The following is a 13,853-nucleotide window of genomic DNA, read 5'->3' as shown; positions in this document are numbered from 1 at the left end:
TAGCAAGCCGTTGAGAGATCCTTTCCGTCATGACTGCCGTGGCGAACATGGAACGCTGAGCACAATCATCTACGGATGCTTCTATACTTTCTTTTTTTTTTTTTTTTTTTTTTTTTTTTTTTTTTTTTTTTTTTTTTTTTTTTTTTTTTGCCCTTTCTAAATCCACGGAACTTCCTTTTTTGTTTGGCTCTTCTTTTCTTCCCTAGATTAGTTCCGTTCACCCCTCTCTGTCGCCCCTTTCCCATGAACATGTCGTCTACCTCAGTGGGATCGAATACCTGATCAGCTAGTTTTACTTTGTGCACTAGTCGACCTTTGTCATCCTCGGGGATTTGGAAAGGTCCATAAACGCCTGTGTTTATTTCCTTTCAGCGATTGGTTGAGTCACTGACGGTGTTATAGAATCTCGTCGCTATACCAGGGATCTCGCCATTTCTAATACCTCCGGATAAGAGCGGTAGTGTATGTCGAGGCGCGCGGTTGTAAGACCAACAGGATACTTCACTAACACCTTTCGCTAGCTATCGCCTTTTCAGCTTCTAGCGTACCCCTGTTGGGCGCCGCCCAAGCCTAGCGCTCGCCGGGCGTACCTTTAGTGCTTTAGTTTGCGTTGACTCCAAGGGTCCCAGACGCGAATCGGTCTCCTGCGTCTAGCTTGCTAAGCCAAGATACCCTGATTTACTGATCTACCTTGTCTTGAGATTCCTTTTAACGGCAGTTTGCTAGTTGACTGTCGCAAGTTTGCAAATGAATCACTGTAAGTGGGCTCATTTCTTCTTAGTACCGTTGGGAACCGGGTTTTTGTCACGGGTATGGTTTTCTTTATTACCGCTAGTCTTTTCAAGATACGATTTGAGGAGCGGGCTTTGCACTCGTGACCCAGTTGCGATTTGCTTCTGACAGGCGATCTACATCCGGGGTGACGTTTATTTCTTCCTTTTCGCATCTCAAGCTCTTCTACTCGGTTACACCATTTCAGGCGCTCCGTTCCTCTGGTAATATAATGACATCAGGAAATACTGCTTCCTTGGTCGACAGGGATGGGGGCTCTATTTCATACCGGGCTGATCAGATAATTTGTGTCCTTTCTTTTTCGTTCCTTCCGGCTTCCTTATTTCCTCGCATTGTTCTTGGTGCATCCCTATGATATTTCGTTATCCAATTCTGTTTTTGCTTCTCTCCAGTATTGCGCTGTGGATTTACTCGCTATCGAATGGGGCCTGGCAATGCGATCTAATCATGAGCTCTTTCTTAGCAACGCTTCTGCAAAGCACCTTTCCACTGGACGGCCCGATAAACACCGACGGGGACTATACAGGGACATCACGACCATTTTCGAGTTCGACAGGCTTTTCCATGGATGAAGAGGAAAATACCCGAAGGGGCGGTGCTGTCGGCCACCCGCTGGCGCAGCCAGTGTCAATACCAGCTACCAACGGCCTGCGATACAACACACAGCAGCCTGCGATGCAGGAGGTACCGTAAGTTGTCTTTCAATTCGGACTGCCCTTGTGCTCCACTTGGCCCGCTTGCAGCCACTAGTCACAGCTTCTCCCTTCTAGTCCGAACAACCTGAATAGTTGGCCCAACGCCCTCGATTGATTTATTATTCTTTATTATTTTTTGCTGTTATTATTATTATAATTATGATTATTATTGCCATTCCTTTTCTATTATTCTTTTTCTTTTTCTTTTTTTTCCATTTCCTACCCCCCCTACCATTAATTATTATCAACATGATTTTGTCGTGTGCTGTTGATAATGATGTTGATGGCAATCTTGATAATTCCTGAATATTTCAAATTTACTCACTTTAGCCCTGGGGGTGTTGAGTGGCTTTAGTTTCATTTTCATTTTCATTTTCTAATTTCCTTTTTGGATGTTGTTTCCCTTTTTTTCTTTTTCCCTTTTCCTTTTTCCATTCTTTTCCGTGTTGAGCGTCTATTTCTCATCATCCATTTTCGTCACTGCTCCCTTCTTTCTTTTTGAATTTCATTTTATTCCTACTTCCCTATTTTTTATGTCAAAGTGCCGTCCTTAATGGTCTATACCAAACTGCTGCTTGCATGCGTCTACCTGCTGCTCCCTGGTCGCATTACCGAATCTTTAGCAAATCCTCTCGCAAATGATGGCCGCACAGCTCCTCGCTGGTTCATTTATACATGCTGTATGGTCGTGATGCGTTGGGATCCAAGCGTTCTATATCTTGTTTTTCTTCTGCTGTCATCCTCGACGATTATTTTCGGCAATAACCCAGCAGATGCAACAACTTACTGACCTGGGTCTGTTCTTCTAGCTTTCCGACGTCTCCTACCTCCATTCTCATGAGCCCTACTGACACATGCTCTGGTTCGTTTCCCTTTATCTCTCGGTTCCCTGTCATCGGCTAACATGCGCCCTCCATCAATATGGTGCGGTGCTTCATAGAAACATTCTCTCCTTCATCGAACTCACTGTATACACATTCTTCAGGGATGTCATACGATAGAATGTCGGATTACAGATCCCATCGGGTGCCCCCACTGTAAGTTTGTCTCAATCTTTGGTTCTTTGTTGACTTGCACCGATTGATAAGAAAACTTTGGGACCTGTACAGTCAGCCGCCCGCCAATATGTCACCTAGTCTGCAATCGCAGGGGACAACCGTCTCTGGAAGTACCTCCATTATGGGGCGAAATGATGGGTATCCGGGAGCATACACACTCCATCGAGGACCGTTCCAAGGACCTTTGACAGGTCTCGGGGAAATCAATAGGATCACACCCTTTGGAACAACTCCTCGAGGTGTTATCGAGGGCACTATGGATCGACCTCCGAGTGTGTATATCGGGTCGGGGACTATGTTGATGGACGCCGTCCAGCAACGTTTGCCCCAGCCAGTTGCCGATGCTCCTCCGTTCGGCGAAACTATGGTGATTCAACCGGTCGTCTCCGGAGCTCAAACCATCACTCCTGAGATACAAGCCAAGATACATAAGGGTTTCTTCCAGGTCGATGACAAGTGGACGTGCTATAGACGCAATTATTTCTCAGTCTCGTGTTCGTTTACATTGCAGCCGTGGTCAAACGCTCCACTATACGTGAAATTGTCGGAGCATGGGCCAGAACGCATTACAAGATTTGCCATGTCAATTTCCGCCGTAGTGAACCAACAAGTCGGGGAAGTTCGGGAATTGGTTCAACACACCCCCAAACGGGACAAGCAATCGGAAAGAAAACCGGGAAAGGTCATATTGCAACCCTCTCAACCTACGCCCTTGGTTCTGGGCCATGGAGCATCACCAAACAGCCAGCATGGGTTTTCGTTGGCCTCACAGTCGGCTGGGTTATCGCTGGATTTCGCTGGTTACCCCGGAGCGGGCCAGCCTTCACAGCCGCCAACCCAGCACACGTTTGAGCGAATTCAGTTCCAGAAGGCGACGGCGAACAATGGAAAACGGCGAGCCCAGCAGCAGTACTATAATCTAGTTGTTGAGCTCTATGCTGAGGTCGCCAGTTCGGTTCCAGGTACCGATACCCAATGGGTCAGAATTGCCAGGCGACTTTCGCATCCAATGGTAGTCCGGGGTCGCTCCCCGGGCCATTACAAAGACGGCCGCCGCGATAGTTCGACCAGCATGGGCCCCGATGGAGGGAGCGGTGGCTCTGGCGATGGAAGTGGAGGGGCTGTCCTACCCCCAGGATTAGGAGCAGGTGCACGGTCTCACTTGGCCCTCATGCCGTACGACTCTTCTCAGCGCGGTGGGCCACATTACGGTCGAACAGATTACCATCAAATGACCGCGCCAGACCAGTCACCGCTAAGCGAGAGTCCACACATATCGTCATCCTCGTCATCGGCGTTTGATATTGGGCTCATGAATGATAACACCATGGATCCGATGGACTCGATGAAAAGCTCGTCCAGCATGGATACCTATCAGGACTCTAACTATAGCGTTATGAACAACCGAAAGCCGGCAAGCCATTACCGCCATCCACATCCCTCATTCGAGTACGAACCCGTATCCAAAACCAGCGAAGAGACCAGCCATGCATTTCCCCAGCCATTTGAGTCGATGGTCTCTATGGTGACGAATAATGATCAGCATGAACCTCCGCATTACCTGAAACAACCCCCTCGGCTAGCTTCTCACCTATACCAGCACTCTAGTAGCAGTGGCTTTGACCCCGTCTATTCGACTCGCACCGCTGATGGGAGCTCTTATGGTCGATTTACCAACTCCCAAAGTCTGTGCGCTTAGCAGGTCTCTGGTATTTTCCTTTCCATCTCAACCCTGCGAACCTTTCATGCACATCTCTTGTGTTGTGTGTGTGTCCGTCGTTGTCTTTTCCTTTTCTCACTTATGTTTACATTCTCTAGTTTCTATTATCTTTTTGTCATTTCTTCTATTTCCCAACTTATTTTTTTTTCTATATCTTTTTTACTTCCTTTCCTCTTATTCTCTCTCTTTGTGATCCAGTTGCTTTTGGAAAGCTTTCCTTCCTGTTTCTCATATTGCCTGTTCATGAAGCAGAAAAGACTTGCCCCAGATGAAGTTCTTCTATCCCAAGTGCCTGACCCTACGTTTGCCGAAACGCGTTGGTTGCATTCAACGGACATCCGATGACTTATGCGTGCCTATAGACTGCGAAGCTGAGCTGACCTGCCCTCTCTCCCATGTTGAAAGAAAGTTGAAATTGCATTACCACGGTGACAACCCCTTTTGGGATCCTTGTGCACCGGGGCTTGTTTCATTCCCTTTGCTTTTCCTTCGCCCCACTTATTTTTTTCTTTCTTGTTTCCAGCCTGTCAATTCCTTCTCTCTCCTCCCCCCCAATCGCAACCCCCTATTGATGCTGCCTCCGGAAGGACCAAAGGGAGGATGCATTACTTCCATTTCCCGTTTAAAACAGACGGGGCCCAAAACATCTGAGTTTCTACATGTAGACGAGACTTGAATTTTCCTTTTCCAGAAAGGCCAAAAAGAAATCTTAAAATCTATTTACTGTGATTTTGGACTTACTAATATTTTGATGCTAAAACAAACTATCAAAGAAATTTCGTTCAAGAAATACGAACCAACAGGAAGGCTAAAACCGAGCATCTCTCTCGAAGTGGAGCATCTGATGACCATTCGAGAAAGAAGCGAACAAAGATAGTAATAATTCGCATGCAAGACCCAGTCTGCCAGGGAGAAGGATTATAGTTCGCCGGGAGGGGGTAATAATTGGTTACTGCCGGGGTAGAATTTTCTCCGATATGCTGCCCTACTTGGTCCAGCCAGGTATGCCGCTGTCAAGTCAATCCAATCTCAACTAACTAACCCTGTTCACTGCATGCGGAGAGGGGGGTGTCTTGAAACCAGAACCAGAACCCCATGCACGGAAAAAGTAATATGGAAGGGTACGAAGAAACCCAACGAAGCGGATCTCTCATATAAATGCTAAATAGGAATTGAACGTACAGATAACATGAATTGTCAATGACTCAATGAAAGAGGGGGTAAGAGAGAGTGAGTGAGAGAGAGAGAGAGAGAGGGAGGGGAGCCGGGTAAGGGACAACGGATTGAGATCCGAGACTTCTGTTTCTGCAGTATGCCGTAATTGATAGATGATCGATAGTACCAAGATTAGTAGATGATCACCATCATGCTTCTAGCTCACAGCCGTGGCAAATTCCGCGGTAAACTTAAGGATATGTTTTCCCTTCCTTAAATGGAGGTCAGGGAGGGAGAGGGGGGAGGGGGGGGGGAAGCTGCGTGAGGAGGGAATTGGTGGTGGTGGTGGTGGTGGTGGTTAAGGGAGGTGTGTGAGAGGGAGAGTGCGAGACAGAGAGAACAAGCCATTAACGACCCCGAGCCGCCCGGATCTCAGGCCAGATGACGAGGGAAGATCGACGAAGAGACCGAAGCCCCATCCTTTCATTTGTTGTTGCCGAGTTTGGCGGTCGGTCACCGACAGCCATTGAGGAGGGGGGGTAATTCCCAGTAACCAAGTACTTTGGTGGCAGACATGCCTAATAGGTACATACACTACTAGTTTGTGGTAGTAAGTAAGTTACTAGTAGTTAGTGGGTGGATGATTGCTGTGACGGAAGATCGATGGATGGGGATCGATCGTTTAGTTTACGGTCAGTTTAAGTTTTTAGTTTAGTATTTTTTGGTTCTTAGTTTTTTTTTTTTTAGTTTTTAAATTTACGGGGAAAGAATTCCTGGGGGTGGAGTTACTCTCGGTAACCACTGATACTACCAACTTACCGTACAGACGCGCTTGCCCCAAACCAAATCAACCAACACACACTCACTTCTACTTCCACTTGCTGGTTGTTGGTTGCTCCATACATACTTACTACTCCAGAAACTCACATACCTCCCCTCCTGTACTTCCTCCCGCCCACTTACGCTGCCAGACTCAGCAGGAATAAATGAAGAACCAAAGAATAATAGACTGCAATAACAGACACTCATGCTAGAAGCAATGGAGAGAGAAAAGGGAAAGAAGATAGGGCCAATCACTCCTTCTCCTTTTTTTTTTCCCGCGGCTTTTCCTTTGTTGTCGATGTGCCGGAAGGGAAATGGGATCCTTTTTCCGCCTCACCGGCACCATCCTGGCTGCTTGTCTGTCTGTCTGTCTGTCTGTCTGTCTGTCTGTCTGTCTGTCTGTCTGTCTGTCTGTCTGTCTTTCTCACTCACACTACTCCTCACTAGACAGCAGACTAACTACTTAGCTCCTGCTCTTGACTACCGCCTAGTCACAAACTAATTATCTACCTATCGATCTATTAGGTGAGCTCACTCCTGACTCGCTAGCTGGGTAGCCAGTTCACCCACTATCTATACATACAGCACGCCAAGGTGCCCCGGGTAGAGTAAGTAATTGTCCCCTGAGCATGGCTCTTCCTGCGAACCTCATCAGCCGGTGTCCACCTCAACATCACATCTCATCTCATCTCATCTCATCCATGTCTCTCTGTTGCTTCCCGCCTTTTCCCTTGGGCCCCATATTGTCGCCCCCCACGTCAGAAGTCCCTGGTCCTTCCATAGCTGCAGGTGACGGCACTCGAGCGACGTCAAAAGGAAGATGCAACTAACGCGACGATCATCCCACCAATGCGTTCCATGATCGACCGGGCATACATTAGGCCGCTGATTTAATCTCGTTAGTGAGCGTGCATGCTCTCTCCCCTTTTAGCGCCTCCCATCGATGCTCCCCATCGCGGCGGCAAGTGTAACTAGCCTACTGGGTGCTATCCAGGATATCTAGCCTCCAAGCCTTCGGGTACAACTCCTTCGCCATGCGGGATGACCACTCGCTCCAAGCGCTGACGGGCGCGTCTGTGGTTGAGCCACTCCTTCCAAACCCTTGGGCCTCTCGGCACGTTCCGGAGTCATCCTGACCCGACTATTGTTTTCCCTTTGGTCTGAATATCAGCCTGCAAGGACTACACCATCGCCGTTCTTTCGGACCCGATAAATTCTAACTTGCCGGTCCTTATCTCTCTCTCACTCTCTAGTGATGCATCTGCATCCATCTCATCGGGAAAAAGAAACGCGAGAATCATTTAAATCATACTACACAACATGTCTCCTTCCGTCGACCATCCAGGCGCCATAAGCAGCATCCCCCACCCCCCAACAGGTTTCGGCAGCGTGGAATTATTGTCCGTCCCAATAGACTATGCAGAATCAAAGCAATGATAACCCATCTCACACCAACTGGACACGCTTCAACTTTCCAGTGGTTTCCAACCTCTGTAATGCCCGCAGGCGGGGTCCCCGATGGCTACCAAATACTCCAAGCATTGCTGAGGCAATATTGGCTTCCCTAGAATGGCCCACCATGCACGTCGTACAAGGGAGGGGGGTGAATGACCCGGGCAAAACTGATGGGGCCCAAGCCTTGCAAGCCACAGAAGGCCTGGTAATTTTGACCGACAGAAGTACGGTCTGGTAGAGGGCGGCCAACGAGAACGCCGCAATGTCCCTTTGGACAACTCTCCGGATCGTTGTGCAACCGTTGCATCCAATCTGCGTCAGTTTCACCGCACCAACGTCAGCGCCCAACGCAATGTATGAAACTTGTCGACTTGCCCTTTTCAACGGCCAGGACTCCAGTCGCTGCGACTTCCATGCGCGCCCCCTACTCTTCCCACGGGCGAGTCGATGGGATGCAACCCGCCCCACCCATCTTCCTGGAGCAGTTGATGTCGCAGATTGGAGCCTTCGGAGTCTTGCATGCAATAGCCGAGCAGTATCTGAGTCAAATAGGGACCCCATGTTCGTCTGTACGTCAAATGATCCTGGGTCGCTGATCTCACTCCGTTGGATTCTGCTCAGAACCTGAGACCATGGTCCCAGTGTCGATTGTAACCCCTGGAAAGAGAAAGTCTACCAGCCATGCGAGCCCCCTGTCGAGTGCTGACAAGGCTGTTTTTCGTGTCAACATTAGTCTTTCATGGCCAACCCCCTTTACGAGCTGGCGAAGATTCTGTCCCAGACAAACCTTCTTTCTTTCCGTAGATCATACTCTGTCACATCACCCTGCGCTGAGCTGCGTGGAGATTGTCTCATTTCCTTCTTTCGCCCTTTACTCGCTCAATTGCTTGCTTCGACCCCTACAAGCATCGGCTAACTGCCAGCACAACTCTCTGGGTTCTTCATGGGCTCGTCAGCTAGTCGTCTCAAGACTTCTCCCGACATTGCATGCATGAAAATTCTGTTCCACGAAACGGCCTCCGGATGTTGTGTCCCGCCAACAAACTTCTGACAAGGCTAGACACACGACAAGAAATGAGCATCCGCTCCCCCTCCCCCATTTCCTGCTTCCTGCTGCAACTCGCCTAACTCTCCTTCTGACTCAAATGCCGCCTATCTGCTTCTGCCTATTTTTATTCTGGCTTATTCCCGTCCCCAGCTTCAACTCGCAAGAACATGTGAAAGACGCCCATTGGTGTTTCAAAGTAACCGGTCAAGGCGGCCTGCATCTGCGATAACCCAATGTTGGGCTGCTGACGTCTCAACCCAGACCCCCAACCTCACTACCGTAGCCGAGAGTACCCGCCTCCATCTGCATCACCTACTTTGCATCTTTCTCGACTCTCGATATCCGGACAGCCAGTTTCCGATCCAACTCCTCCTGTTCTTCCTTGGTAGGCGCCATACCCATAGCATTTTCCACTTGCGGCGAAGCCCAAAGCCCAATCGACGCCCAGGCCATCACGCCGATTCCGAATAGAGCTCTCGTTTTGGGCGAGAGGGACCGATATGAGCTGTGTGGTGCGTATCCCCCAGTCAGCGTAAAGCTATTTCCTCATTAGATTTGTAATAGACCACCCACCTCCAGAAAGACATCCTTGTAAGTAAGAAAGATAAGTACACGAGAAACGGATGTTAGGAATGTAATTAGGCACCAGGTAAGTAAGGTAGTTCCACTCAATTGTTCTTTTGCAGTCCGGAAAGGTTGCGAATCGAGCTCTCATCGGCAGTAACTTGGAATACCAACTAGTCTCGATACGGTTTAGTCAATTGGCGTCCAATTCCGCCTTCCTATTACGTCCCAGTCAATATAGCGCCAGGAACCATCGAATTAACGAAATGACCTGTATCTTCATCCCCTCTTTCAGACACATCAGAAAGAAAAAAGAAAAGAAAGGAAGGATTGATCTGACATATTACCCATCACAAGAAGCATGCACTGCATGTATATCACTCAAGATGGAAAATAAGATTTCGGCAATGAGACGTATATCATACTTGAAACTTTTAAGTAGTAGATCCTCTAGATCAATTCTACATAGCCATTTCCCTAGCAGATTTAATACTACGTAGACAATTTATTCACCGAAGTAGTAAGTCATGAATCATATCATATACAACGAACACTCAATCATACTGAATTCATAGTGAATTAATTGACTCATGCGTTGCAGCAGCTATCTACTAGTAGTACTAAATAGTACTATCTCTGTAATGTCTCTCTACCTAATTGCCTATACTATCTATTTTACGTGAACTCTAACTTGACTATCAACACCAGTATTCATTATAACGAATATCTATATCTGCAGGGCATACTATATAGCAAATAGATGAATAGATAGATAGATAGATAGGAGACTTTATACTACCTTATCAAATGTGAAATGTGGAATATTCCACATAAGAGAAAGAACATGTATGGTACGAGTCATCCTATTACTTCACTTGAGTATACAGTAGATAACCATCTCATTTACTTTCAATGGTACACTAGCAGTAGTAATGGCTTCAGCGAAGCTATTACAGGAACTAGATAGAATAAGATAGCTTAGCTAGAGGGTCGCAAGATAAGGAAAGGGGTAGAGAGAGATAAGAGATAATATGAATAGGGGATGAAGCTAGGACATATCCATCTTTCTATCTATTGAATGATTACATCTCAAAATGGGGAGTTTTTGTCTGCTTCATATAGCTGCTACTGGTAACTTACGAACGAGGTAGAGTTGAATGAAAATTGATGAATTTTATATGGCATAGACACACCGGGATGAGTGAGTATCACATCGAGAGTTAGCTAAGCGGAGACAAACACACACGAAGAAAGGAGAGAACATGATACATGTATATCATAGAACAACAGGAATAGAAAAAGTAAACGAAATTAGCAGGATCAAAAACATAATGCGAGCAGAACAGAACAGTTGCTGAGGGATATAGAGGATATACTAATTAAGCAGGCATAAGATATGCGGCTGATCGAGATGAGATGAGGGTTCGCTGTGCGCGGACTTTAGTTATAATCGGAGGTGTTTTACTTCTTGCCGTAGGCACGGTCGATGTCGTCCTGGAAGCGGTTGAGGATCTTCTTGCGCTGGAGCTTTTGAGCGGCGGTCATGAAGCCCTGTCATTAATTAGTATACCCTTCCATAGAAGCGAAGAGATGTATTACTTACGTTCTGAGGGGTCCACTCCTCGTCGGAGAGGACAACACCGTTGATGATCTCAATACCCTTCAGACCACCGGCCTTACCAGCGGTCTGGAGCTGCTTGAGGACGATAGACTTCAGCTTCTCGTTGTGGACAAGAGATTCCAGAGAGTCGCCCTCGATGCCGTTGTCGTTGGCCAACTTCTTCAGGGTGGCTTCGACAGGGACAATGATAGCGACGGGCTTGTCTTGATCTTGGGCGGCGTAGACGCAGATGTTGCCGACCACGGGGGAAGAGCGATAGATAGACTCGAGCTTCTCCAGAGCGATGTATTCACCATTGAGAGTCTTGACGAGGTTCTTCTTGCGGTCGATGATCTTGAGATGGCCAAGATTGTCGAACTCGCCGATGTCACCAGTCTTGAACCATCCATCATCGGTGTAGGCCTCCTTGGTCTCCTCCTCGTTCTGCCAGTAGTTGCTGCTGACACTGCCTCCGCGAATGTAGATCTCTCCCTGAGGGGGAGTGTTCTTCGTAAAGTAGCCAGCATCCGGGAAGTCAACCAGCTTAACCTCGATAGAGGCGGGGATTTCACCGAGCGCGTCAGGGTTCCAGGCCATCGGGTCGTTCAGGGCACCCATGGCGGACGTTTCGGTCAGACCGTAGCCGCTGATCATGGGGGCAACGGCCATGGACAGGAATCTCTGCGTGTCCTTGGAGACCGGGCCACCACCGTTCATCATGATCCGTAGCCGGCCACCAGTAGCTTCCTTGAGCTTGCGGAAGGCCAAAGAGTCCAGGAACCAGGCTCCCGTGTCAGCGCCGGGGAATCCAGCAGTCATGAGGAAGTTCTTGGCAGACATGGCACCCCAGAAAATGCTCTTGATGAGGAAGTTGTTCTTGTTCAGGTTGTTGAGCACACCCTTCTTCACGGACTCCCACACAGCAGGAACACCGACCAGGATGGTGGGCTTGAATTCGCGGATATCACCCTTGCAGTTGCGCATGGAAGCGTCCGACAAGGTGCGAGGGTTGCCGTAACCCATGGTACCACCCCAGAAGAGACAGAGGTTCTCGAACATGAATTCCAGAATGTGCGCTTGGGGGAGGTAGGTGAGGAGAGCATCCGAGGGACCGATGTAAGGACCGACAATCTCGTGGATACCGGCAGCTAGGTAGGAAGTTGGTGTTAGCGGCGACTGGCCAAGGGCATTCCGAGTAGCAACTTACTTGCGGCGATAACGTTCGCATGCGTCAAAGAGACACCCTTCGGGGGACCGGTAGAACCAGAGGTGTACATGATACAGCAAAGGTCTTCAGGAGCCGGGGGGACGGGATCCACGGGGTTCTCTTCACCCAGCTTCCGCAGCTCCTCGAGACTCATGACGTTCAGGTAGTCATACTCGGACTTGAGACGGTCCAGGTGTTCCTTCTTGGGCTCCTGGTCGGTGTTGTAGATGACGTGCTTGATGGACTTGACATCCTTCAAAACGTTGGCCACGGAGGGGATGAGAACGGGATCGCAGAAGATGGCGGCACTGGATGTCTGGACCAAAGAGTGCTTCAATCCCTCCTCACCCAGGGTGTCATATGCGGTGACAATGGTCAGGGACTGAGATGCGGAACCTGTTCACAAGAATTGCGATTAGTTGCCGACCAATGAGCCAAGGTAGATGTTTGGGCACAAACCGTGTGACATGGCCAGCCAATGTGCACTGCGGAAAAAGAAAAAGACGCAACGTCAGCATTCCTCATGTACGTTGGTAAATCTCAACTGCAGACTCACCTAGTTGCGCCGTAAAGGTGGATCTTGTCGGGCTTCTCCAAACCGAGCTTTCGCAATCCACAGCCGAGCTCCAGGGCCAGCTTCTCGTATTCGACAAAGCTCTTGTAGCTGTAGCCGCTCATCTCAAAGTAGGTCCACTGCTTGTCGACCTCCTTCTCGACACCATCGACGACCTTCTTGACCTTCTTGTTCTCGACATGGGTCTTGACCAAGTGACGAGTTCCGACGGCCTTCGCATTGCCGTAAACACGCGCGGAGCGGCGGAAGACATCGTAGGTGGTTCCGACATCCTCAGCCGGGCGAAGGATGAGGCCATCCTTGGCGGCGGGCAGTCGACGAGGAATGGTCTCGCCCTCAACCGGCTCGTATCCAGGAGCCTCTACGGAGAACGGAGGCTTCTTGTACATGCGCGGTTGGATGCGAAGCTCCTGGAGCTCCTTCTTGGACATCGGCATTTTGGTGGGACAGGGGTTCTAGACGGAGGGAAAGGGAAGACAGGATCTGTAGGGGACTTGGTCTGTCCAACAAAGAATGGGGTGTGGTGGTCAGTCGATGTTGGAGAATTTAGGTTCGGTCTGAACGAATACGGCAATGGAAAAAGCAACAGCACAGAGAGACGGGAACCAGAGAAAGAGGGCCGGAGCGCAGAACTCAAAAGACTTACGGGAGTGCAAAACCACACTGACGGACTGCAAACCGGGGGGATGAGGTTGCAGGTGGAGCCGTAGCAAGAAACACAAGAAGCCTTCCAAGGCGGGCGAGATTGCGGGGAGAAAATACGGGCGGTAGATGGTAAGGAACCCGGATGAGATGGGGGTAAAAAGGGGAGAGGAGAAGAGGGGGGAATAGGAAGGGAAGCTGGAGAAGAGGAGAAGGTAGTGGAGGAGGAGAAGTAGCAGCAGCACCAGAAGAGGAGAAGATGAAGCTGCAGATCGGAAATGAAGTCAGAGCGAGAGAGAGTATTTGTTGTGGCTGGACGGGAAGGTCAAGGCGGTCCCCCAAGTTAAGGTGCTTTCTGGCTCCTCCGCCACCTCCGGTTACAATGACGGATGGGTCAAAGTCCCTTTTTGCGATCCTTCTTCCCCTGCACATCGTGTTCCTTGGTTCTATTATATGGTCTTGTTTTACTGGCTATATTCGACTGATTTCTCCGCTCTCGCAATGCGCTACAATGGTTGCGA

General features: G+C 49.0%; 3 protein-coding genes across 3 annotated transcripts; 1 reads left to right on the top strand and 2 right to left on the bottom strand.

Annotated features, from left to right (window-relative positions):
- The first annotated feature begins 1,045 nt into the window (after nt 1-1,045).
- On the top strand, nt 1,046-4,389 carry BO88DRAFT_222343 (NDT80 / PhoG like DNA-binding family protein). Its single transcript, XM_025702009.1, has 4 exons — nt 1,046-1,481; nt 2,297-2,349; nt 2,428-2,524; nt 2,597-4,389. Exons 1-4 carry the CDS (start codon nt 1,144-1,146, stop codon nt 4,242-4,244), a joined length of 2,136 nt encoding a protein of 711 aa, XP_025557138.1. The 5' UTR covers nt 1,046-1,143; the 3' UTR covers nt 4,245-4,389.
- A 4,668-nt stretch (nt 4,390-9,057) lies between these two features.
- Nucleotides 9,058-9,332, bottom strand: BO88DRAFT_430584 (uncharacterized protein; the record flags this gene model as incomplete). Its single annotated transcript, XM_025709264.1, has 2 exons — nt 9,058-9,250; nt 9,319-9,332. 2 exons carry the CDS (start codon nt 9,330-9,332, stop codon nt 9,058-9,060), a joined length of 207 nt encoding a protein of 68 aa, XP_025557137.1.
- Nucleotides 9,333-10,462: 1,130 nt separating this feature from the next.
- faa4 (long-chain fatty acid-CoA ligase FAA1) lies at nt 10,463-13,420 on the bottom strand. The gene is made up of 5 exons (XM_025707926.1): nt 12,673-13,420; nt 12,576-12,601; nt 12,117-12,512; nt 10,913-12,057; nt 10,463-10,860 (listed from the first exon to the last, which is right to left on the bottom strand). The coding sequence occupies exons 1-5, from the start codon at nt 13,125-13,127 to the stop codon at nt 10,771-10,773; spliced, it is 2,112 nt and encodes a 703-aa protein (XP_025557136.1). The 5' UTR covers nt 13,128-13,420; the 3' UTR covers nt 10,463-10,770.
- Between the last annotated feature and the right edge of the window lie 433 nt (nt 13,421-13,853).

The sequence above is a fragment of the Aspergillus vadensis genome, assembly GCF_003184925.1.
Source record: "Aspergillus vadensis CBS 113365 unplaced genomic scaffold BO88scaffold_43, whole genome shotgun sequence".
Lineage (NCBI taxonomy): Eukaryota > Fungi > Ascomycota > Eurotiomycetes > Eurotiales > Aspergillaceae > Aspergillus > Aspergillus vadensis.
Note: the sequence above shows the minus strand (reverse complement) of the source record. Positions and strands in the feature narration are given on the sequence as shown.

Bases quoted from the DNA above. Each gene is read 5' to 3' on its own strand.
- faa4 (XM_025707926.1), bottom strand. From the start codon at position 13,127: ATGCCGATGTCCAAGAAGGAGCTCCAGGAGCTTCGCATCCAACCGCGC. The intron at 12,513-12,575 runs GTTTGTGCCCAA...TCTTGTGAACAG, and splicing joins TTGGCTGGCCATGTCACACG to GTTCCGCATCTCAGTCCCTG. The intron at 10,861-10,912 runs GTAAGTAATACA...AATTAATGACAG, and splicing joins AGGAGTGGACCCCTCAGAAC to GGCTTCATGACCGCCGCTCA.
- BO88DRAFT_222343 (XM_025702009.1), top strand. From the start codon at position 1,144: ATGATATTTCGTTATCCAATTCTGTTTTTGCTTCTCTCCAGTATTGCG. The intron at 1,482-2,296 runs GTAAGTTGTCTT...CTGTTCTTCTAG, and splicing joins CCTGCGATGCAGGAGGTACC to CTTTCCGACGTCTCCTACCT. The intron at 2,350-2,427 runs GTTCGTTTCCCT...GGTGCTTCATAG, and splicing joins CCCTACTGACACATGCTCTG to AAACATTCTCTCCTTCATCG.